Here is a 23,317-nt window from a genome sequence, read left to right as displayed (position 1 = left end):
TGAGGTATCACAGTTCACCATTCACCTACCAAAGGATATCAGTTATTCCCACGTTCTGGCAGTGGTGAGTAAAGCCACTATAAACATCGGCACGCAGGGTTTTTGGGCGGACATCGGTTTGCCCCTCATCTGACTAAACGCCAAGGAATGAGATCGCCTCCCCCGCCTTCCGTCGGCTTTGAGGGGCAGAGGGACACTGAGCAGCACCTGCCCCTCCCCCCGGTAGATGGGCTCCACGCTGGATGTGCCCAGGGGCCCAAGCCACCTGACAGCCCTTGAGGGTGACCCCTCCGGCACACCGTGGGCGGTGGGGGGAGGGGCCATTCCTTCAGGCTGTGCTTTTTTCGAACTTCTCCAGCTTACAGCATTTTACAATTGAAATTCTTACCTTTAAGCCAAGATGCTACCATCTGTCAACCAGAAGCAGGAGCACACTACAGTTGATAGTTCCAGGATCGTGGGGCTGTTTCCGAATCAGTCCAGAAAAAAGCAAATATACTTTGTGCTCGGGATTGTAACTTTTGGAGGAAACCCAGCCGCCCTGGTAGATTTCACAGACGGAGCAGACACAGCGGAGTCTAGCGAGTCTGGCACATGGGCCCGTTTACTGTTTGTGGTTACATACTTGCTATATCGTTATTAGAAGTGCAGTTGTTGCAGTTCTTTAATCTTTGAATACCTGGGAGAGTACACGGAGCTGTTAACTGTGGTTCTCACTGTGCTAGGAGACTGATCATTTGCGGGGGCGCAGACAGGATCTCCCCTGCTCCAAGGCAGGGAGTGTGAGAGCTGCCCAGAGTGTGGGGGCCCCTCAAGAGAGCGGCCTGGACTGGGCCTGGCTGAGGAGACGTCCCTGTTTGGGGATGACCAGGGCCACATTGATGGAGGGCGAACAGAGGTGGACCCTGAGCCCTGGGGGTCAGCAAGCGCAGCCTGAGTGGCCATGTGGCCAGGTGTTCCCGACACGAAGGGGAGTCGGCGTCCCTTGAAGGGCTGAGCTGGGTAAGCTGCTCAGCGGAGTGGCTGCCCGGGAGTTAGTTACCTAGGGAGTTGTGCTTTCGCGAAACTGAGTCAGGTGGGCCCCACAGAGCCGGCCTGTTGAAACAGCGCCCTGCGTGATTCAGACGTGCAGCCAGGCCTGGGAACTACCAGGCCAGGGTACCTCTTCGGAGAGTCTTGAGTCTGCTGTGGGTGGACAGTTCCAGTGTGAATCCAAGTCCAGATACCTGTGACAGGTGTGTCGAAGAGAGGGCAGCTGCAGGAAGGCGCAGTTTGTTCAGGCTGAGGATTCAGGAGGGCCCCAGCCTGCCCTTCAGAGAGGCCCGGAGTGCGGACTCGACTTTCTCGGGGCTGCTGGCGGCTGCAGAAGCTATTCTTTGAATGTTCTACAAGAGCTTCCTCTCTGCTGGCTGCGAGTGGCCTGGCCCTGTGCCGTGGGGGCCCACAGGGGACTCCAGAAAGCCCACGCTCCCCCTTTCTTCCTCAGACCGATCTGGGGGGACCTGGGGGTCCCCTACGCAGACAGAGCCTTCTGCAGGTGCTGTGTGTTCCAGATGGAACAGTCAGGTTCACTGTCCCTAAACCGGGAAAAAAGTTACTAAAGAAGAAGTGCTTGGTAGTCTCTAATCAAGTTCATCAAAAGGAAAAGTGAATATTCATAAAATGTCACCACATTTGAAATGAGTTTTCAGTCCAGGGTTTCTCCTTTTAGAAAACTTCTGGAATAGTCCATCTTGACTTCTACAGAGAAGGCTTAGCCAATTAATTATAGAATTACTTGTAACCAAGTAAGTTCAAAAGCAAAACTACGAAGATCCTTTAAAAATTGAATTGCAGAAATGACATTTAATGCAGACTGGTGAATGGGCCACAGCCGAAGTGTGTTCCAGGAGGTGGGGGTGGGGGGCAGGGGTGGTGGCCTGGCAGAGTGGCACTTGCTGGCTCACCGGATCCAAGCCCCCGGGGGATGCGCTGAGTGAGAGCCGTGGGAGGAGCAGCCACATCACCTTCCTCCCTGGAGAAGCAGCAGCTGGTGGTAACCTCTCCAGGGCACAGATCGTTGCAAAATGTACCGGCTAGGAAGTGATGACCTTTGACTATGTCTTGCCTTTGTGGGCTTTTCTTTCCGGGGACACACACTTGTTTTGAAAATAGGTTTTATGTTTTAGAGAAGTTTTAGGTTCTCCGTTCTCAGCAAAACTGAGTGGAAAGTAGGTGTCTAACTTTTGGGCATGTCTGAGACACACTGAAAGAAGAGGCGTTGTTTTAGGCCACACATTAAATACATCGTGACACGTAATCACAAGAAAAATCTCACCGTGTTTTAAGTAAATTGACGATTCTGTATTGGGCAGCATCCATAGCCATCCTGGGCTGTGTGTGGCCCACCCGTCTGCAGGGCGGACACCCCTGGGAGAATTCCGACCGACCCCCAACTCCACACAGGCACAGCCGCCCCCACGGTCGGCGTCCCCGGCGGAGCGGAGCCTCTGTCGCCCTGCCCGGGCAGGCACTGGCCCAGCATCACGGCCCAGAGTCCGTGGCATACATGGGTTCCCTCGTGGTGGTGAACGTTCCACAGGTTTTGAGAGAGGCGTCTGTGATCACAGCATGGAACCAAGAGTTCACCGCCCTCAACATCCTGTGCGCTGCCTGCTCCTCCCTCCTGCCCTCTAACCCGTCAACCCCGGAGCTTTTCACTGATGCCAGAATTTTGCCTTTTTCAGAAGGCGGTGTAATTGGATTCATTCAGTATGTAGCCTTTTCAGATTTATTTCTATTGTGGTAGAATATTCACAACAAAATACACCATTCCAACCATTTTTTTGTGTGAATTTAGTACGTGGAGAGCAACGCCACTGCCATTGCGTCATTGCGTCATTGCGTCATTGCGTCATTGCGTCATTGCGTCATTGCGTCATTGCGTCATTGCGTCATTGCAGAGCAGGGTGGGCGGCTCCAGCCCACCGCGGGTTGCGGCCTCGGAGTGTAGAGCTCTCTGGCCCGCAGAGGTCTCCCAGCTCCCCGGAACCTGCTCTCCCAAGTGGGAAAGCAGTAAATGCTGGAGACTCCCTGCGAACACACATTCTAGGACAATGGGCAGGGAGTGCATATTCTTATTTTTAAAAAATGACTATTTCCATTAGGAGGTGACATTGTGTTGGGTGAACATGTCCCCGACAAGAGCAACAGGCCAGGCCTCTGGACCGTTAGGAAACACACTCGGTGTGTGTCCGTCCTGAGTCCTCGGGGTCACATGGGGACCCCCAGAGCCCGCCACGTGTGCACTGGCCTTGGCTGGCCGTCCGGAGCCGTGCGCCCCGTGGCCCTCTGTGGCTCCCCCTTTGCTGTTTGTCCCGGGCCGTGCTCCAGAGCAGCAGCCGTTCCCAGAGATTCAGTGCTGTCTCTGGCCTGCACGTCTCCCCTGGAGCGGAATTCAACACGGAGGAGAACTCTTGGCCAAAAGGAAGGCCGCCCCGCTGTCCTGTGGTCTCTGTAGCAGCTGTTTCGGTGCTTGGTTTCAGATCTCGGGCGCCAGGGAGGCAGGTGGGGGAGCCTTCCAAGCCACCCTGCCGAAGACGTATGTGATTGTCCACAGGCATGCGCCTGGCCAAGTTTGGTGGGCCTGCTGGTCATCGTGGGGTTAGAAGAAAGAGAGCTGTGTGTGTGAGTGTGTTTGTACGCACGTGTGCCTGCCGCCGCACTGCAGTTCTGCCGCCGCTTTGCACCCCATGGCCTGGGGAGCCTGTTCTCGCTGCCAACGCTGTTTGGGGCTGGGCTGTGCAGCTGGTGCCCGGTGCCCGGCATCAGAGCTTCTGTCGTGTTTTCATTTGGCATGTTTTTTTTCCTGAGCGCTTTATTATTTTTTATGAGTTCAGGATTGCAGAAATCTAAGGAATTTGCCCCTGGACTCAGTTTCTCGCTGGAGCAAACAACGACTGTTAACTTGAGACCAAACTGGGGAGAAACCACTGAGTGGTCCCTCTCGGCTTTGACCCCCTTGGAACCAGAGCTCCTGTGGGATGTGCCCCCCGCCCCCGGAGGCTGCTGGCCCACCAGGTTCCAGATGGAGTCTGTGTGGCTTAGAGTCTTGAACTCATTCACCTTCCAAGGCTAAAACCTTATTTTAACTTTTGCAGATTCAAAGGGACTCAAGCTGCATAATTAATATTTAGAAGTGAGATCATATCACATGATAAGGGGGGTGCCCTCGGCCAGGGGCCCTACCCCTTCCCTGCCTTCATGCACTGCCCCTGGCCACCCAGGTGGCTGCTGGGCTGTCCCCCCCCCCCCCGGACACAGAGGCACACTTGTTCCTTGAGATCCTTTTACTTCCTTGTACAGGTCCAAACCTAGATGAAGTGATATTTATATTCCGTCGGCTGCCTTTATTTTTCCCATCTTATAACAAAGTCCTTCTTATTACTTCTGAGAGGACCTTGTGGGGTCCTGAGATCATAGAACTGTGGGGACCCCCGGGGTCATTTAGCCCAGTGCACCCCTCTGCCACCCTGTCACACACACACACACAGGACAGGACGCAGGGCCCACAGGAACTGCTGGGAGACTCCTGCTCAAAGGCTCCTTAACTCACATTCCTCCGGCAGCGCATTTCCTTGTTTGGAGGGACAGGGTTCGTAAATTGAAAATAACTTGGGTTTAACTGAAATTCCAGGCGGGAGGGAGGCGACCCAAGCTCCCTCTCATTTTGAAAGCTTTGCCTGACAGCCCGTGTGGTGGCAGACATGCAGCCGACGTGGGGGTCGGGTCAGGTGGGGACATGTCTGCTGGACTGGTTTGCCTTGGTGAGGAGGGGAGAGCCAGCGAACCCAGCTCAAGGGCAGGGGGTGCCCTGGGGAGGAAGAAGAAGACATGATGTACCTGGGGTGACGTATGGGGGGACAGACTCGACTTAAAAATTTTATCCTGTAGCACCCAGTATGTCCCAATTTCTGGTTTAGAACGTCTGATCCCCAGTATGAGAGACAGGGGAGCAAGAAGCTAGGAAAGTGCCTTGGCAAGTGGAATATAGAAACTGAGATAGCCGGACAGAGTGCTGAGCAGTCTACACCCGGATGCACATGGGCACCAGCCCTGCCAAACCTGGGAAGACAGAGGTCTCGCCCCCAGGGTGCCCTCTCTGCCCCTGCCTTTTCTCCCTGGAGGTGACATCTAGGCCTCGGCGCTATTTCCAGGCCCAGAAAAGCAGCAAAGCCAGGTGGGCGGCCCAGGACCAACTGCAGTGACTGAAGACCCTCTGCCCTGGCACTGACCCATCAGTGGAGACCTTGACCCCCACAGGGCACACCTGGGGAACTGATGAGTATCCTGCTGAGACCCTCCTCTGAGAGCTCCCCTCAGATTCCCACCTGCAAGACAGAAAAACCTCAAGACCAAGGGCCCAGGCTCCTGGGTTCTCCCTCTGGGGGTAGCCCCACCATTCCCTTCCCCTCCTTCCCCCACAACTTCTCCCCCCACCACCACTTCTTCCCCCGCAGGCACGTGTCTCCTAAACTCTCAGGTAATGGGCAGGGCAGCTTGTCCCGGCTAATATCCCCTGACCCGGTGCCCAAGGCCCCTTTTCTCTGACTTCCCAGGGAGCTATGGTGGCCCAGCCTCGGCTCTCCTGTTGCTTCTTCTACATAAGCCCTTCCTTGTTGCCCTGTCCCCAACAGTGAGGGTAATGACTGTACCCTCACCGTCACTGGGCTCGTGCTGTGAAATCTTTTGTACACGAAGTCAAGGACCCGCCCTCCACAGCTGGCCCCGGGCAGGCCCATCTGGGAACAGATAGAAGTGGGGCCCAGACGAGACTTTCGCCAGCACAGGAGGAGAGCCGTGGGTCAGAGGGTCCCCAAGGAAAGGCCGCTTCCCCGTCATTGTTTATGCCAGTGAGCAGCCAGAATGGGTCCAAGGCCGCATTCTCAACGGCTGTTCAGAACGGCTCTTTCTGCCATGTTCTGTGTGGTGAGGGTGGGGAGGTGATATCAGCTCTCCTCATATTTAGGTACTCGCATTAAGTTGGCATTTTCTCCATTGATTTTGCTGATCGGTGCCGTTCAGATCTCTGGTAGACATATCGGGGGCAATGGGGACTCAGATCGTCACCCGTGTTCTTTCCTTACATTATCCATTTAATCCTCACGGCGTCCCTGCAAGGGAAGAATGGTTCTCCTCTGACAGATGAGGAAACTGGGGCTCAAAAGGCCAAGCATCTTCCTCTGACCACTTGGCTCATCGCTGTAGGGCTGAGCCCTGCGCCCCAAAGCCCCCTTTCTACCCAGCATCCCCATCATTGAATCCGGCCTGGGGCCTCCCAGGGGCTCCTCAATGTCTGTCGGGCCCGGGAGGAGTGTGCCGGGCAGCCCCAGCCAGAAAGGTCGGCTGTGGCCAGACTGGGAAGGTCAGCACATTCTCTGCAGAGCATCAAAACAGCAGGCTCGTTTCAAGCCAGGCGTTGGGATTACTCTTAAATCCCGATTCCCCCGTGGCTGTGGGGGATGCTTGCGCGGGGTGTTTGGGTTTGGATTTCAGATTTCTTCTTGAATTTTCATTTCAGGACATAACTTGGCAAGATGAGCACTCAGCCCCTTTCTCCTGGGAAACAAGGGTAAGTTGGATTAAATTTAGATTTGCTTGTTCATTTAAAAAGAATTGCATCGTTGTGTATTTTTTTTTCAGCCTTTGGTCTCGGAAGGCAGCTGCCCCACTGCTGGTGGGGCCAGAGAGGAGGCAGGAGGGGCTGGCGATGAGTTAGCAGACTGGTGCCGGAGGCCTGGGGCGGCCTTTCTGGGAAGCCGGGCCATCTCATGGGCCATCCTTGCTCCTGCCTCGTCCACCAGCACTCAGACCTTGGTGGAGGCGTTCCGTGGGCACAGCTGCCAGCGGAGCTTAAAAAATGTTTTTTGAGGGGTGGGAGAGGGTAACAGCTGCTGTCATTCAAACGAAATCAGAAGGGCAGGAGGGACAGGAAATAGGTGTGGGTAGGTGTGGGGACAAGAGAGACAGTGGCAGACAAGTCTGTGTATCCAACGGAATTGCCTGGAAGGGTCAGGGCTCAGGTGCAGGAGCCCCGAGGGTGAGAGAGAAGAGGGCTTTGTACTGCCCGCTGCTGAAATCTCTAGGAGGGTGTGTGTGTGTGTGTGTGTGTGTGTGTGCGCGCGCGCGCGAGCACGCGTGTGCATGTGTGTGCGTGAGCTAATGAAGCCCGACCTGGGTCACCAATGCTGAGTCTGGTCTTCTAGACAGTCATCATTTATCATTTATTATTATTATTGCCAGAGTTGCTGAAGAGTATCAGGCTTAGCTTTCAATCTGTCACCACACCCTCCCTAGTTGCCCCGTAGAAATGTATTAAAAAGCAGCGAAATGGCCGGAAGGGAGGTGTCTCTCACCCACCGAAAAGGAGGGCGAAGCCCAGGATGCTCTGCATTCTAGAACGTTCGGTGCTGTGTGCCTGAGGGTTCTTTCCATAATGGGGGTGGCGAGGCTCAGGCTTGAGGTCAGGTAGGTGCTTTCAAGTGCGTCGTTTGCAGGGGATGGTTCTTGGTTTTTCTCTTGTTCCCACAGTTGCTCGTCTCAGTAGAAACGGGCCCCCAGGGGGCGTTGGAGGAGGGTGGGGGTGGGTCAGAGTGGGGCGAAGCACTAAGGGGGTCTGTGAGAGCTCTCCCATGGGGGCCTTCGAGTGAAATACTGGACAAGGGTTCAGCTGGATAAGGACAGTGGGTTGCATGAAGTTAACATTTGTATTAAAGAATCATCTAAGTATTATAATCATAATGAATGACCGACGGCCGCCCTAACTGAAGGCCGTGGAGGTGCCTGAGAGCGGAGGTGGTCCTCACGTCAGATTAAGGCGTGGTTTGGGACCACGCAGTGTGTGTGCAGAAGGGCCGCGTGGTCTCTCCGAGAGCACAGATGCCTCTGCCTTCGGTGGACCACTGTGCTGGCTCCCAGACGTCTCAGAAACAAAGCTGCGGACGTCTGCATCCCGCATGTGTTGCTTTTGTTTCCACCGCAGGTCAAAACCCTGGGTCTGTGCGGTGAGCAGGATGAGGGGCAGTGGTGTGGCTGGAAGCTGGAGTCCCCCTAGGGACCTGGACACTGGTGGAAGGGGCAGCTGAGGGTGGGGTGGGGGAGAGCGAAGAAGGGTGTCCCAGAGCAGGCTGGAATGTGGCCACGGCTCCTCAGTCCAACAGTAGAACCTTGTCTGGTGCCTTGTAAAGCTAGCTGTGGGTGACCCCATTGGCGTTCAGCCAGTGAACTCAATTTCTTTGTGTGTATATATAGGCTCTCCGAAAGGGTGACCGAGAAGCCCAAGTCCTACAGGTGAGAACTAGGGGCAGCGGGCAAATGGTGCTTGGCTGTGGAGCGACAGCCCGGGTGCAGTGGCCTGGGGGCCGCACAGGTATTCGGCAGCCCCTGACTGGGCAGGCCCTCCTCTGATGATACCGCAGCGAAGGAGACACTGAGAGGTCAAAATTCCTGCCGAAGGTGTCCGTCCCAAGGCCTGAGTCCATCGTGTGCCCCATAAGACTATTTGCTGTCTCCAGAATCTACTTACTTGTTCAGTGTTCCCAGATCAGCTCTTGGGGGAACGGCCCATTTCCTCTTTGTTAATTCCCCTGCACAGATGGCATTCCAGGACAAGGGCAGGGCGGGGCCTGGGGTGGCTGCTGATCTGGGACTCAGCTCCCGGGACTAGCGTGGGAGACAGGTGTCCAGACGAGGCCTGGAGAGCAGGACGCTAATACGGGCCGGTGTGGATCACGCTCCTGCTGGCGGGCATTGTCCACGGACACCAGCAGGTCCCTTGGGAAGCTGGTGAATTGAGAAGGCTCGATAAAATCAAGTTAGTGTGTCACCCGTTTTCACTTGTGTCCTTGTCACAAGAAGCGCAGCCTTTGTGGGCCAGAGTTCTCGTTCCATTTCCTGTTCCCCTTCAGTAAGCAGCAGCTCATTTCATGGATTTGGGGGGGCTCACGGTGTGTTCTCACCTTTTGGTTTGGTCTTCTCAAGGACAGATTTGTATTGTTTAGGGTTAGTGCTTTATGGGCAGCATTCCAGAGAGCCGAGGAGCTGTCCCCACCTCTGTCCCCATGAGTCAGCGTTGAGTTTTCCAAAGCCCCCACCCACCTCTCTCAGCCTCAGGCCTGGAGCGCCCTGTCCCCTGCATCCCAGACTTTGTCGCTCTCTGCCTTAGGACTTACAGACTGCTCAGAACCCCTGTGGAGGGCTTCAGGCAGGAGGTGGCTTTAGCCAGTGTGGGTGGCCTGACCTCCGAGTGCAGGATGGAGGCTCCAGCCTGTGGCTTGCCCTCCCTGAGTAGATTCCTCGGTGGTCTGTTGACACAACCGACTGCCCCAGGCTTCGGGATTCTGCGGGTCAGCCGCCTGGACAGTGGGCAGGGCTCAGCGGGCTCCGAGGTCTTCGGGCCTCTGTCATCTGACAGCCTGAGGGGGGCTGAGGAAATCTCACTTCCATGTGTGTGTCTGTGGGCCTGGCTGTCAGCTGGGCCCCCCATATGGTGGGGGAAGAGCTCACTGGGCCTCTCGACACTCGGGCATGCTAGCCACAGTGTCACCTCTGCCACCTTCTGCTGGTCAAATCAAGGGACAGCCCCGCCTGGATTCAGGGTGTCGGGGACAGAGCACAGGCCTTGGTGGAGAGTAGCCGAGAATTTGTGGCGATTTTCAATCTGTGGTTCTGTGGCCTGGAACCGGCTGTTTCCTTCCACTGTTTACCCATTGTCCACTGGTTTCTTTTTTAAATTTTAGTTTTCAGCTGGGGCAAGATACTTATAACATGAATGTGCCGTCTCAGCCATTGTCAGCGTACAGCTCAGTGGCGTTCAGTACGTGCTCGAGGCTACACAACCGTCCCCACCGTTCAGCCAGAGAACTCCCTTCGCCTCCGCAAACTGAAGCTCTGTCCCATCAAACCCTAACTCCCTGTCCCCTCCCCCAGCCCCTGGCAACACCCATTCTACTGTCTGTCTCTGTGACATCACCCACTGATTTAAAAATTCAGTGGTCATTTATTGTACATCCTCTGTGTCAGCCATTGTGCTTATGACTGAGATAAGTAAACCCTTCTGTTCTCAAAAAACTGCCCTGGGGGAGGAGAGCTTCGTGTGGTAGCAGAACCCCTGTGGGAGGAAGACGTTAGACTGACCCGTTCACTGGCCGTGTTTATGGCCACGTTGGAGGTGTGACCTCAGCCTTCCGCCAGCTCTTCCGTCCAACAGACTCCACGAGCGGCAGCTTGGTGCCCCTCTCTTCCTCAGCTCTGCCTCCCAGCCCCTGACGGCTGCACCTCTGGGTGGGCTCCTTCCTCTAGGCCAGACCCTCGTCACATGGTTCCACCCAAGGAGCATGGGCTGGTGCAGTGCTGGGTGGTGACCCCCATCCCAGCACCAGGGATGGGGGTCACCGCCCAGCACTGGGGACCGGGGTCGCTGCCCAGTGCTGTGGGGATCAAGGTCACTGCCCAGTGGAGCACAGCCCTTGCTGACGAGCAGGCACACTGTGGCCTCAGCCTGACATCGGCTCCTTGGAATCCCTCTCTGCCTTCCAGCCTGTCCTCCCTGCCTGGGCCCCTCCTTCCTCCCTGGTGACCCAGCCGGTGCCTCTGTTGCTCTGACCTCTTCGTCACAGGAGGGGGGCTCAGAGGGAGCGCTGCTTGTCCCAGCTGGGGTGGGGGTGGGGGGTTGGAAGGCCTCTTTCCACCCACTCATCTGTCAGCTTGGCAGGCAGGCAGGGGGTGGGGAGGGTGCCCCTGGGACCCCACGCTGGATTCCTCTCTCATGCTACTGATATTTCAAGAGGAAAGAAACCCAGCCCTTGGAATGCTCCAGGGAGGGAGGCAGGGAGCTGAGAAGATTCCTGGCCTTGCCAGTCGCTCTGGGCTGGGAGTTTCCAGGGACGCCTGCAGAGGGACACCCCCCCCACCTGTACTTTGCTCCCCAGAGTTGTCTGGACTTCTCCTTTCCGTCTCCCCTCACTCCCCATCCTTCACCTGGTGGTCGGCTGCCTACTCGGGGTCAGTGAGGGGGCTTCGTGGACATCAGTTCCTTGGTTTCTGTGGCATCCAGAGCACTCTGAGGGCCAGTGCAGACCGTCCCAGTGGGGCAGCTCCAGCCCCTTCCTCGGGGAGAGAAAGTGCAGGAGCGCCCGGAATTGCGCACACATCCAACTCTCTCTGCTGAGACCAGGGCTGCCGTCCTGCCATGGGCCAGGACGCCCGGATTCAGGGAAGGTGGGGACTGGTGGGCTCAACGGACAAGGAGAGGCTGGCACCGGGTCTGTCCGAGGCTCCCTGGGGTCTCCTGCCCACGGGGGGGGGGGGAGGGCATTCCATTGGGTTGTCCTCTACACAGAGGATCCTCTGGGCTCCCAGCTCTGCTCAGCTGTCCCTCCTCACTCACAGCTGGATGTTTCTGAGGCTCCGTCCCGTGGAGCCGCGCTGTCTCCCCATCACAGCTCAGCTCCTGTGCTGTGTGGGGTCCCCCAGGCCCTCTTCAGCCAGACCCCCATCTCTGCAGAGCAGTCAGGTGCCCTGCCCATCCTCAGCGACCCTGCCTTTTCTGACCTCAGAGCCCCCCGTCTACCACGACCATCTGAAGGTCCACCCCTCAAATCCGGTTCCTGTGATTCTGCCAAGCATGGCAGCGTCTGTGCGGCTCACCTCGTGCCTGTCCGTGCCGGGCGTCTCTGGGCCACTTCCTTCGTTCAACCCTCACAAGCACCCATTTTACAAACGAGGACACTGAGGCAGAGTGGAGCGGATATCCGAACCTGGGACCCTGTGTGGCAGTCCCAGGGGACTTCTCCTCCTCCCTACCACCTTTGGGAAGGGCTGGGGTGGATGGGAACATGACATTAGGTGACAAGCCCCCGGAGGGCAGAGGCTATCATTTGTCCCTTAATCTCACAAGCACAGGACAGAGGCTCCTTCATCTTTGCCACTTGTTGGGTCTCTGTTGCGTTTGGGGGGCTCACATTGCTGGGGGCCTGACAGATGGGCAGTGGGGTCCGGGCAGGGTTCATCCCATCCCTCCAGCTCTCCAGGCCCCTGTGCCCCCAAGTGAACATGCAGGGGTTTGTTCAGCCCCTGGTAATGACCGGTGCTCAGGGTGAGGGCAGGCATCCACCCGGACAGCCACTGCCTGCCTGCCCAGTGGTCTGACACCCCCAGTCTCCAGGGGCTGGTCCAGGCTGTCTCTTCCTTGTCAAGATGTCGCTTCGAGTGATGTTATGATTCTAAAAGTGTTCAGTGATTTCCCACTTCAGAGTTTTCCTCTTCCCTCCATGGACAGAGTAGATGGTCTGTGAATTTGTCTGGATTTGCTCCAGAAAACGAGCGTCTCTCCCGACAGTGGCTCCGCAGCCTGTGCTCTGTGATTTGGATCTGCCGGAGGCGGCCAAGCCAAACAGTTAGTTTTGGTGGCCCGAGCTCCCCCTTCTCTGAAATTTTACACATTCCTCTCCAGTGAGCGGGACGTAAAAATAGATTCGGGGCTCAGCTGTGGTCTTTCTGTTTTTAGAACGGACGTGGCCAGCTGAGCCCCAGTTCCCCACGCGGGGTGACTGACGCCCAGTCCTGGGGTGGCTGGACCGACTCCCCGGCACACCCTCCCCTGGCTTTTCGGCCGGTGCTGGGGACGTGGCAGGCGGGGCCGCCGGTGTCGCTGCAGGGGAGTGGGCTCCCTGTTTGCTCCTCCTCTCGTCTCCAGGCTCCGAGGCCGCCTGAAGCCCCCACCCAACTCCCGCCCATCCCTGCATGGGAGGCGACCATCTGTCCACCCATCAGTGTTCACAGGCAGAGTCCTGCTGGGGCCCTGGCTCGGTGTGGCTCTGCGCTCTGGGACAGGGCTGGCATTACTTCCTCTCCCAAGGGCTCATTCTCCACTAACTGGTCACCTCCTGGAGGCAGGGTTCACCCAGTCCTGTTCTCTGACCTGTCCTTGTGTCAGAATGGCCCTGTCTCTCAGAACCTGCAGTGTGGTGTGGCCTTCGAAGGCATGGTGGAAGGTGAGGAGGTCACAGTGCCTGTCTGTCCCAGACTTCGCGGCCTGCCCCTGGGCACCCAGAGAGGGGGACTCCAGGGTAGCATTGGACCCAGCTTGCCATGTGGGCACAGATGCTGCCCGCCTGTCCTAGCTATGGGCACTGGTCATCACCTGTCCTGCCCTGGTGACCAGAGGAGGTGCACGAGTGGCCCTGATAGCTGGGGGTATGGAGGTGGACTTCTGCTGACCTCAGACCATAAAGAGCCAGGAGAGCAAAGTCAAGTGCATTTACCAGTGAGCATGCAGGGGTTTGTTCAGCCCCTGGTAATGACCGGTGCTCAGGGTGAGGGCAGGCATCTACCCGGACAGCCACTGCCTGCCTGCCCAGTGGTCTGACACCCCCAGTCTCCAGGGGCTAGGCCAGGCCAACACACTTACTATGTGCTGGGCCCTGTTTTGAAGCCCTGAGGAGCGTCCGCTCATGTGATCTCACAGTGGTCTAATGAAGTAAAGGGTGATTGTTATTCCCTTGTTGCTAAAGAAAAAAGCCCACGTTCAGGGGTCGAGTAGCTGGCGGCGGGCCTGCCATCACTGAGGAGGGGCACGTTAGAGGGGAGGAAGGGGATGGGCAAGTGAGTGGTGTCTGGAAGCACCTTGGGAGGGGGTCTAGGGCCCCAGGAGGAGCTGGGGGCATCTCCAGGGAGGAACTCCGCTAGCAGAGGCCGCCCAGGCTAAGCCTGGTCTGGGAGAGAAGGGCAGGTGAGTGGCCACCGGAGAGGGAAGCCCTGCTGGAGCTGAATCAACGAAGTGAGAAGCACTCAAGGCTCCTTTGAACCAGCAAAGGCTGACCTGACCTGATGGCTCAGTTGGTTAGAGCATCGTCCCAGCGCACCAAGGTTTTGGGCTCAATCCCTGGTCAGAACTCATGCAGGAATCAGCATAAAGACAGCAAGTAGCTCTCTCTTTCTCTCAAATCAGTTTTTAAAAATGAAATGGCAAAGGCTGCCCGAGGGAAAGGTGCCCCTTCCCTATGACCTACAAGTGTGACTGCGTGGGGTTGCAGGTAGATGAGTTTGGGCCTTTTCCCTTTGCCCTGTTGCTGTGTGTAGGCACCTTTACAGACTGGGATCCCTGGGCCGCCCTCCCAGGTTGGATGGGCGGCTCCCCCAGACGCGGCCCAGTCTGTTCATGCAGGCGTCCGGGGCCGGGAGGACGGGGTCGACACAGGGAAACAGACGCTTGGCCCCTTCTGCCCATTCCTCCTGGCCCCTTCCCAAGGGTGCGAGCTTCAAATACAAGGAACAAACCCTTTTCGTCCAGGGCGAGCAGTGGGGAGGAGACTTTTAAAGAAGATTGTAGTCTTTTTAATTTATTTTACTTTTTAGACGAGAAGGGAGGGAGAGAGACACCCATGTGTGAGCAGTATATTGATAGGTTGCCTCTCACACGCCCCTAACTGGGGACCCGGCCCGCACCCCAGGCATCGGCCCTGCTGGGAATCTGGACTTTTCTGGTTCGCAGGCTGGCACTCAATCCACTGTGCCACACCAGTCAGGAAATTACAGTCTTATTTGAAAACTGCAAAACAGCATCTGCTCAGGAGAATTAGATATCCTGGGATGGTTTCCTGCTGTAAGTTCTGGTTTTCCCCATTTTTGCTCTAAAGCCTCCAAGCCAGGTAACTAGTTCTGCCAGCAGAGCCCTCTCTTCCAACCAGGTGACACCCTGCTCGAGGAGTTGTGACATGTCCAAGAGCCATGGGAATAGCCTCTGTCCTGCTTGAGAATGTCACATCCAGCTCAGTGCTGCCCTGGTGCCCTTTCGACACGCCTGGAGCAGTCTTGGAAGCGCTGTGACCGCCCTCTCTCCCCAGCGTCCCTGGCTTGTCCCGTCCGTGGCTGCCTTCCCTGTAGGCCAATGTCCGGCCTAGTTTTCCAGAGGCCCCTAGGCAGACCTCCACTCCGCCCCCACCGGAGAAATTGCTGATCCTAAAAAAGCCTGGGGCTTGACAGAGGGCTCACTTCGAAGAGCCGTCTGACACTACAATTTCCAGATCAAAGTCAGCTCCATTCTGGAGTCTTGGTCCCCACTTCCGAGCTATTTTTAATTTGCTTATTTAAAGAAACCATCATCTCTGTGCTCAACAGCATCTATTCTGTTGTGGAATTTGGAAATATGCCGAGGGCACGTGGTTTACTCAGAAACAGACCTTTAAAAATCAAGCCAGGTCCTTGACATAGTTGCACAGCAATCCTGCTAGGTACCGGGCTCTCTGCTGTGCCTGTGGGCGGCATTCCTGCTGGTCCCTGGCTTTGGGTCGGTGCCGAGGTGCCCAGCACGGCTTCTCGCCGTGGACGGGCCGGATCCAGGTCGAAGCCTCAGCTGCATGATTCTTGATGGACTTGCTCCAAACCTCCCATCTCTGATCGGCAGAAAGAAAATTCGGAAAACAAAAACCACCACCCGCCAAGGGCGCCCGTGGCATTGACCGCTTTCGGGAACCTACACCTGATGAACCTTAGCACCTGGCTGGGCAGGAGCTCTGGTGTCTTTTATTTCTTTCGACGCTGAGCTTTACGGTGGCCTGTGCTTGTGACTGGATCTTGAGTTCTTCGTGGCCTCGTCATCTCCCCTGGGCCTTGACCTCTGGCTGTAGGAATGCGGCCTTTTGGAAGTCTCAGACTGAGAGAGTGGGTGGCTTCCAGGTTCGGGACCTGCGGTTTCCACAGGAAAACCAGTGCTTTATCCTTTTCTTAATCCTACCCGCGCCCGATGGGGAGAGGGCTAGAGGGCTGTTCACCAAAACAAAAACCCCCGCGTCAACCATTTATTAAGTGAAGGCGTGGGCATTAAAGTAATAAAGGGCCACGGTTCGAGTATAAGTGAAGAGTTTTAAATGATGACACTCAGTGGTGACGAGGGAGTGGTGGCTGGTGACGCTGCTTTGATAAGGAGCTGCTGGCACCAAAAAAGGGGGCAGGTTCTGGGAAACAAATAGGGTAGTTTGTATGCGTCTAGAACCATTTAGGGAACCCCTTTGTTTGTCGATGTTTTGCTTCTGGAAGTCTGTCTGCAGAGATGAACTCCAGGTGGGACAGAGCTGTGTGCCTGAAGACATCCGTGGTGACCTTAATCAGAGCAACAGATTAGAAGCAGAGAACTGTCCCGGAGCAAGGAAGTGACTAAGTAGGTGGCGGGACAGTTACTCTGTGCAACATCTTGTGCCCATTAGAATTAGAAAGACCGTGTGGCATAATGGATGACGCTTTTATTAAGTGAGAAAACAATGCCCCAAATCACAGGCATTATAGAACGGCAGCCTCATAAAATACGCACATGAAAGAGATTGCACAAATATCCAAAAAGGAGTAATAATTATGGGAGAGGTAAGGGTGATCAGTGATTTTCTTCCTCTTCTTTCTAGTTGGCCAAGTATCTCTATTTCAGTGTAATATTACTTTTATTTGAAAACATGCAGAAGAGGGGAGCCGAAGTGGTGAGGAAGAGAGGCATTGTCAAGACTGACTTTAGGAGGGAGTGAGACAGCCGGTCGCTTGTTCTGCTGAGCGTGGGAGACGGCGTCCTCCTGTGGGTTCAGATCCAAAGAGGCTTTAGTTTTCCATGTAACGATTTGTCGGTCAGAACAGCTCAGCACTATCGTTTTTAGAGATCGAGCAGCATCGGGTTGCAGAAAGCATTTCTGGGACTCTGCGGTGTGGGGTGTGGCCGTGCCTCCAGCATCCTCGATCTCAGGTCGGGGGTGGCGTTCTGGCTTATAGGACCAGCAACAGGGTGAGCCCCGCACAGCCATGCTGGTGGGGCCGTCTCGGGAGGACACCTCTGGAGTGATGTGCCACCCTGTTCGACTCAGGCTGCTGTAACAAATGCCACAGACAGGGTGGCTTGAACTGCAGACAAATTTCTAGCAGTTCTGGAGGCTGAAGGCGGAGCTGAGGGTGCCAGTGCGGTTGGGTCCCAGTGAGGGCCCTCTTCTGGCTTCGCAGGGGGCCGCCCTCTTGCTGTGCCCTCCCGTGGTGGAGAGAAATCTCTCCAGTTTTTTCTTACAAGGGCGCTAGCCCCATCGTGGGACTCCCCTCTCCTGACCTCACCTGAGCCTAATCGCCTCCCACAGGCCCTGCCTCCTAACACCCTCACTTTGGGTGTTAGGGCTTCAGTGTGTGAATTGAGGGACACCATTCAGTTCAGAGCAGGTGTGAGGGGCAGGAGGGGAGGTCGGGCCCCTGCAGCGCTCTCAGGCCTGCCCTGGACTTTGTTGCTTTGGACCAGGAAGGCAAGGTCTGGCTCTGGTGGTTTCTTTAACTCCTGCTCGCTGATGCAGGTCCCCAGGGGAAGAGGCCGGGGCAGGGGCTGGGTTTTGACCCTCGTCGCCCTCCCAGGGAGGGTGGCCGCCCACCAGCAGCTCCTCCGGAAGGCCGTGGAGTTCTTCCGGAGGAGGCTGCTTGGTGCTCTGCTTGCCCAGCGGAGAGAGCCCCGACAGGCAGTAGGAGTTGGGGTCTCTGAGCTGTTTGTGGTGTGGGCTGTGGCGGGGCCTTGGCATCAGAGCAAGAAAGTTCCAGAAAATGGACCCAAGGGGCTAACACTGCTGCCGGTGGCGGGGGTGGGCTGCGCGGGCAGGCATACCTGTTCCGGTTGGTTCCAAAGGTTGCTTTCTGCTCTCTCCCCCCTGTGCCCGGCGCAGAGTCAGATGGAGTTCAGCATCTCTGCCTTATCCATCCAGGAGCCGAGCGGCGGCCCCGCCAGCGAGCCTAGGCAGCTGCCCAAAGCCGCTCAGGGCTCGCAGGCCCTCCGGCCCCCCCAGGGCAGCAAGTCCTCCAGCCTGGATGCCCTGGGTCCCGCCCGGAAGGAGGAGGAAGCGTCCTTCTGGAAGATCAACGCGGAGCGGTCACGCGGGGAGGGTCCCGAGGCCGAGTTCCAGTCGCTGACGCCCAGCCAGATCAAGTCCATGGAGAAAGGTGAAAAGGTCCTGCTGGCCTGTTACAGGCAAGACCCTGCCCCAAAGGACAGGGAGGCCAAGGCGGAGAGGCCCGGCTACCTGTGCCCAGAGCCGCGAGTTCTTTCCAGTGCTGCTGTCGAGCGTGAGGGGCCACAGCCTGTCCAGGCCAGTGCCAGCCCCGTGGAGGAAGTGGTCCTCTCCGAGCCCGTGAGCAAGCAGCCCTCCCCCGTGGCTGGCCTGGGGGACAGGGACGACGTGGAGGACGAGCTGTTCTCAGAACCCGCACCTGTACAGGTGGGTGGCCCCTTCCTCCACGAGGGACATCAGCGTTTCCACCTCTTGGCTGTTGTGGCTTATGTTGCCGTGAACACGGATGTGCAAGTAGCTGTTTGAGGTCCTGCTTTAGTTCTGTGGGGTGTACCTCCGAGGAGGAGTTGCTGGGTCCTGTGGTAGTTCCACAGTGGTTGCACCATTTTACATTCCTGTGAGCAGGAGGCCCAGCAAGACAGATCACAGCCATGCTAATGAGATCTGTCTCGCTGTGGGTTTGATTGGCATGTCTCGGGTGACTGGTGATGTTGAGTGTCTTCCTGTTGCTCACTGGCCACTTGTGTATCTTCTTTGGAGAAACGCCTCTTCAAGTCCCTTGCCCAGTTTTTATGGGTGGGTGTTTTGTGGTTGGGCCCTGGTCATCCTCTGGGTGTTTCCCAAATGGAGTGGTGGGCGCCCCGCCCACCTTCCATCAGCTGCAGGTCCACCCCCCAGCGGATGGGTTTGGGTTTACCCGGGGTCTTCAGCCAGGGCTTTGGGCCCCTCCCTTTCCCGCCCATCTCCTCTCTCTGTGTGTCTAGTCTTCCTGCCCTCAGCGCCTCTCAGACGGGCTCCACTTGCCTCTCTCCCCGACTGGGCGTCTTTCTCTGACCCCCTGCAGTCGGCTTTTCCTCCAGAGGAAGTGCTTGCCCAGCTCAGTGGAGAGTCTCTATCGTAAGAGACGCAGGACCGAGTTCGGGGAGAGGGGACTCAGGAGTCCAAGATCCTCTGAAAGGACAGCGCTCTGAGCCCAGAGCCCAGAGTGAGATGCTCCCACGTTGAAGAAACTGCTAGGCAGCCAGAAAAAGGAAAACTCAATTGAGCGCCTTAGTGTTTTCCACTTTGGCTCGCTTACTCTCCAATGCGGGTGCGGCAGAACTGGGCTGGAGCCAGGCCACCGGGGAAGTTGCGTGGCCCATTGCTGCCGCGGATGCACTTTGCGTTTGGCAGCTGCCTGGAGGGTGGATTGTCAAAGTGTCCTTGCCCAGGAAGGCTGCTGGCCACCTGGGGATATCTGCCACGCTGGACCGGAACAAAGGGGCACCTTAGTCACAGGGCTGGCGGGAGCCTGTTGGGACGTGTCTGAATATCTCAGCAGCTTGAGACAGCCTGAACTTACCCTTGTCGTTCACGTGGTAGGTCCTTGACATGAAAAATGTCCCTGGGTTAGGGAAAACACTCCAGAACCTTCCACGTAATCTGAAGGAAGCTTTACATCCTCTCCCCATGTTTTTTTATTCCCTCAACTTTGCAAGTTGTGTGTATGTGTATGTTACGTTAGAAAGACTCCATTTGTACCATGTTCTCTGATTCCACGATGACTAAGTTTAAACGTGCCTGTCTTCCAGAAAGAGGAAAGGTACATTTTTCTCCTTTTCTCTGTAGGTAGGTCTGGAAGCTGCTCACAGACATGCCTGGGGACAGTAGCTTGCATTGAATTTTATTTAGTGTTCTGGTTTCAGGCTCCGAGGCAAATTGAGGTCAGGGAGCTTCTGAGACAGAGGCATTCTGTTTCATTTGGGTCATTTTAAATGAGATGCTGTTTTTAGATTACGCAAAACTGAAAACACCCTCCTGCCTCACTTTGGTGTTTTTGTCTCCCCAGCAGGTCAGCTCAAGCAGCGCCATCTTGAAGACGGGGTTCGATTTTCTGGACAACTGGTAAACTGTGTTAGACCAAAAAAAAACCTCCACCAAAAACCAAGAGCTCCCACCCCCCCAAAATGTTTTCTAGAGTGGCGTGGCGGAGGATGAAAAGTGCGGCATTTCCTGGCTCGTTTTCTGGTTTCTCTACGCAAATTTCTTAGTCTTTTGGAAACTGGTAAATATTGCCTTGTCCAGATTTCCAGTTTCCCCTTTTGGTAAGACCAGAGATACATGCTATTTTCAGTGATTTGATAACACGTTTTACATCTGGAATTTTTTAAGACTGTTGGAGTTCAGTCAATCCTGTGAATGAATCTTCTGTTCCAGCTGCACCCAGTTCCCCCCGTCCTCGGAGAAAGAGTTTTCTCCACCATGTCACCAAAGTTGTAAAAGTGATTTCCACCCCCTCCCCCTTGATCCCCTCCCTGTTTTTGAGTGTGTGGGTCGCCTTTGGTGGGTGATGGTTAGTGATGTGCTCAGCGACGGTGACATCAGCATGCTGGCTGTGACCATGGAAAGGTTTGCCCCCCCGCACACACACCCCCCCCACCCCATGCTCCCAGCTGTCCCAGCTTTCTCCAATCGAGTGCCACCCTCCGCCCTGCGTCTTTTGGAGGGGACAGACTTGACTCGAGGCAGAGGGCGTCTTCAAGCGGCCCCGATACTTATTCAAACTATCCTTGTTTAAGAGTTGCATGTTTCAAAGTTTTGTATTAACTTTGCATTATTTTGTATCTAGATTTAGCGGTTGTAGAAGTTCTTTGCTGCTCCTGTGGCCTGTGGGTGTCCCCTGTCCTGGGCACCTGCAGGGGGAAGGGCTGACGGCAGGTGTTGCTGGTGGACAGGGCTCTTCTGACTAGTTGTGTTAGACCTCCCAGCGTGGGCCTGGCAGGGGCGCCTTCATCCCAAGGACTGGTCCAGCTGTGTCACCATGGACCCTCCCCCAACCCCGGCTGCCAGCAGAAGTGGAAGTCAGGCTCCTGCTCGGGCCCAGCAGCGCCTCCTGGAGACCTTTTTGTGTCATAGCAACGGCATCTCCCGGAGTGGGACCTCCCGCCCACATTTGCTCTGATGGGGGTGGCACCTGGCCCCTGAGCTGCGGGAACCTGCAGGACACGCCCAAGTGTGGTCTGCACGGCACCTCTCACTGTGTTCTCCTCACCCGATGCCTTAATCCCAGTGAGTCCTGCCAGCCCGCGCCTGCTCTCAATATCAAAGTGTGTCTTTTTAAAAAATGCCTCTTTGTTTCATAGGACAAATCTGAAATGATTTCCAGAATATTTTATCTGGCTCCAAGGGGAAGCACATGGCAATTTTCTTATTTTTTCCAGGAAAGTTTCTGCCAAAGCTGTGGCTTAGCCAACGTGTGGTTTGGTTCCTGCCAATTCTTAATGTTCCGAAACCTCATTTGGCTCCTCGGGGCACTGGAGTTGACCTTCCTCCTCTGGTGACTCTCCTATGGCAAATGAAGGGCGTTTTCTTTCCTGTACCACTTAAGTATAGTTGAACTATAAAAGGGAAAACAGATTTCTAGCTCGAGGTGAGGGAAAGGAGCCTAGAAATCCCATTGGGGCAGCACAGAAGGGGGCCAGCCCCTCGGGCCAGCTGCGGAGGGTCGAGTCTGGCTTACCCCTGCCTCAGTGGGGGCAGTGAGCTGTCTTCGAACCCAGGCCTGAAAGCAGGGTCCCTTCAAAACAAGGAGATGTGCAGACGTGAGTTGGTGCTCCTTGGCGTTGAGAGGAGAAAAGATCTGGGCCCTGGGACAGTTAGGCCAACGTGATCCGTCTGTTCTTCTGGGAGACACTTCTGATTTCTTTCCCACTTTCCCATCAAGCCCAATATCCCCTTCGAACCCAGAAATCCTAGAGGGAGTCCTGAAGTCGAGTTGTTTTGCTTCGCTTTCAGAAGTACGGAAAGGGGAGAGAGAGAAGCAAAGGCTTGGAGGATCCTGGCTCCTGGTCTGCATATTGCCTGACCTTGTGGGGGGGGTGGGGAGGGTTGTAACCATGGCAACTCAGATACAAAGATGGTTCCTTTCCCGTTCTCCTGGGAATCTACCTTCAGTGCATCCAAATAAGGGAAAATTAAGCTCTTATGTCCACCCCGCCATGTATCAGGAGTTTCCATTTATTATTTTAAAAATACTTTTCAGCTGCAGCCTCTGTGTTTTTGGATTTCCCCTACCACCACCCCCACGTCCACCCCTGCACCTGGGATTCAGCTCCAGGAGTCAGTGTCTTGCTTTGGGTGATTGTCTTTTGCAAAATCTCTCCCAAGAAGCCAGAAACTAGTCTCAGTTCTTTCCCCTGGGGGTCCGTCCCCGCCCTCCCCCAGGCCTGGGAGCACCGCCCACTTTGGGGACAGTGGGGGTCGCAGCCCCCGCGGGGGCGTCGGAGCGGCCTCCCTTTCTTTGATACACGTTTTCAGAAATGCAAATTCCTACTGGCTACTTGTAACTTGGCTGTATTTTGTATCAATAACCTTTAATAAAGCCATTTAAAATATCTTAGACGTGTCTGTGTGGGCCTCTGCTGGGGCGGGGATGGACAGAGAGAAGAAACAGATTCTTACTCGTTAAACCAGCGCCAAACTGCTTCAGGAGGCCCCCCTTGCGCAGTCCTGACCCGGGTCTTCCGAAGGCTGGTGGGAAGCCGTGTCAGGGTGCACAGGTCCCCGGCTGTGTCCTAGAGGGCTCGCGTACACCTTTGGGTGACATGCTTCTCACAGCAAGTGACCGACTAGGCAGGGCAGGTGCTGTCTCCCAGAGACCCTTCACACGGAACCTGGCTGAGCTGGTCTTCCTCGGAAGAAACATGTCAAGCCTGGCCAGGCGATCTGTTTCATTAACCTGCAGGTGAATGCGCTTCTAAAACGGATACCTGTCAGGAAATCGGTGACTCAGGTGGCCAGTGGGGCCTTGCCGCCTTGGGAGCAGGGATTTCTGGGTGAGCAGTTGACTGTACTTGCTGACTTGTACAGCCACTGTGGGGAGGCGAGTGGGCCCGCACGCCTTGCGTTGGTTCGTCTGCCCATGAGCAGAGGAGGCACGATAGCTCCTGGCCTGTGCGTTTGGCAACTTGGATGGTAGGTCAGCATGTGGTCCTAATATATCTTTTTTTAAAAGAAGTGTTTCTTTGGAGGGAAAGCTGTCCCCATAAAGACAAGATATGCCCGGGCCTGTTTACACTTTGCAGCCCGGAGGGAAAATAGGGAATCTGGGGGCAAGAGGGTGGGGAATTATAGGGCCCTTCCCGCCTTCGGGTCGGTCTGACTCCACGCTCACATGCAGTCTTCTAACGAACTTAACCGCCTTCCAGGTGCATTGATACGAAGATGGGGGGGTGGGGTGCCCAGAAGGGAAACCAGTGATGCTGAAGTCCCCCAACTCAGGCAGTTCT

General features: G+C 55.9%; 1 protein-coding gene across 3 annotated transcripts in view; it reads left to right on the top strand.

The window, feature by feature from the left end:
• CUNH1orf198 (chromosome unknown C1orf198 homolog) overlaps positions 1-22,425 on the top strand; it is a 29,448-nt gene extending 7,023 nt beyond the window's left edge. The window contains exons 2-4 of one of the 3 annotated variants that reach the window (XM_037060218.1): positions 6,560-6,610; positions 17,748-18,257; positions 19,879-22,425. In XM_037060218.1, coding sequence (XP_036916113.1) covers positions 6,560-6,610; positions 17,748-18,257; positions 19,879-19,938 — 621 coding nt within the window. In that variant the 3' untranslated portion in view covers positions 19,939-22,425. Of the gene's footprint in view, positions 1-6,559; positions 6,611-17,708; positions 18,258-19,878 lie in introns of all 3 variants that reach the window. The other 2 variants (XM_037060217.1, XM_037060216.1) reach the window with 2 other exon arrangements.
• The last annotated feature ends 892 nt before the right edge of the window (positions 22,426-23,317 follow it).

Source organism: Sturnira hondurensis, unplaced genomic scaffold (assembly GCF_014824575.4).
Source record: "Sturnira hondurensis isolate 20B ecotype Veracruz unplaced genomic scaffold, ASM1482457v3 Scaffold0011512, whole genome shotgun sequence".
Taxonomy (NCBI): domain Eukaryota; kingdom Metazoa; phylum Chordata; class Mammalia; order Chiroptera; family Phyllostomidae; genus Sturnira; species Sturnira hondurensis.
The sequence above is the reverse complement of the archived record's forward strand: the minus strand, read 5'-3'. Positions and strand labels throughout refer to the sequence as shown.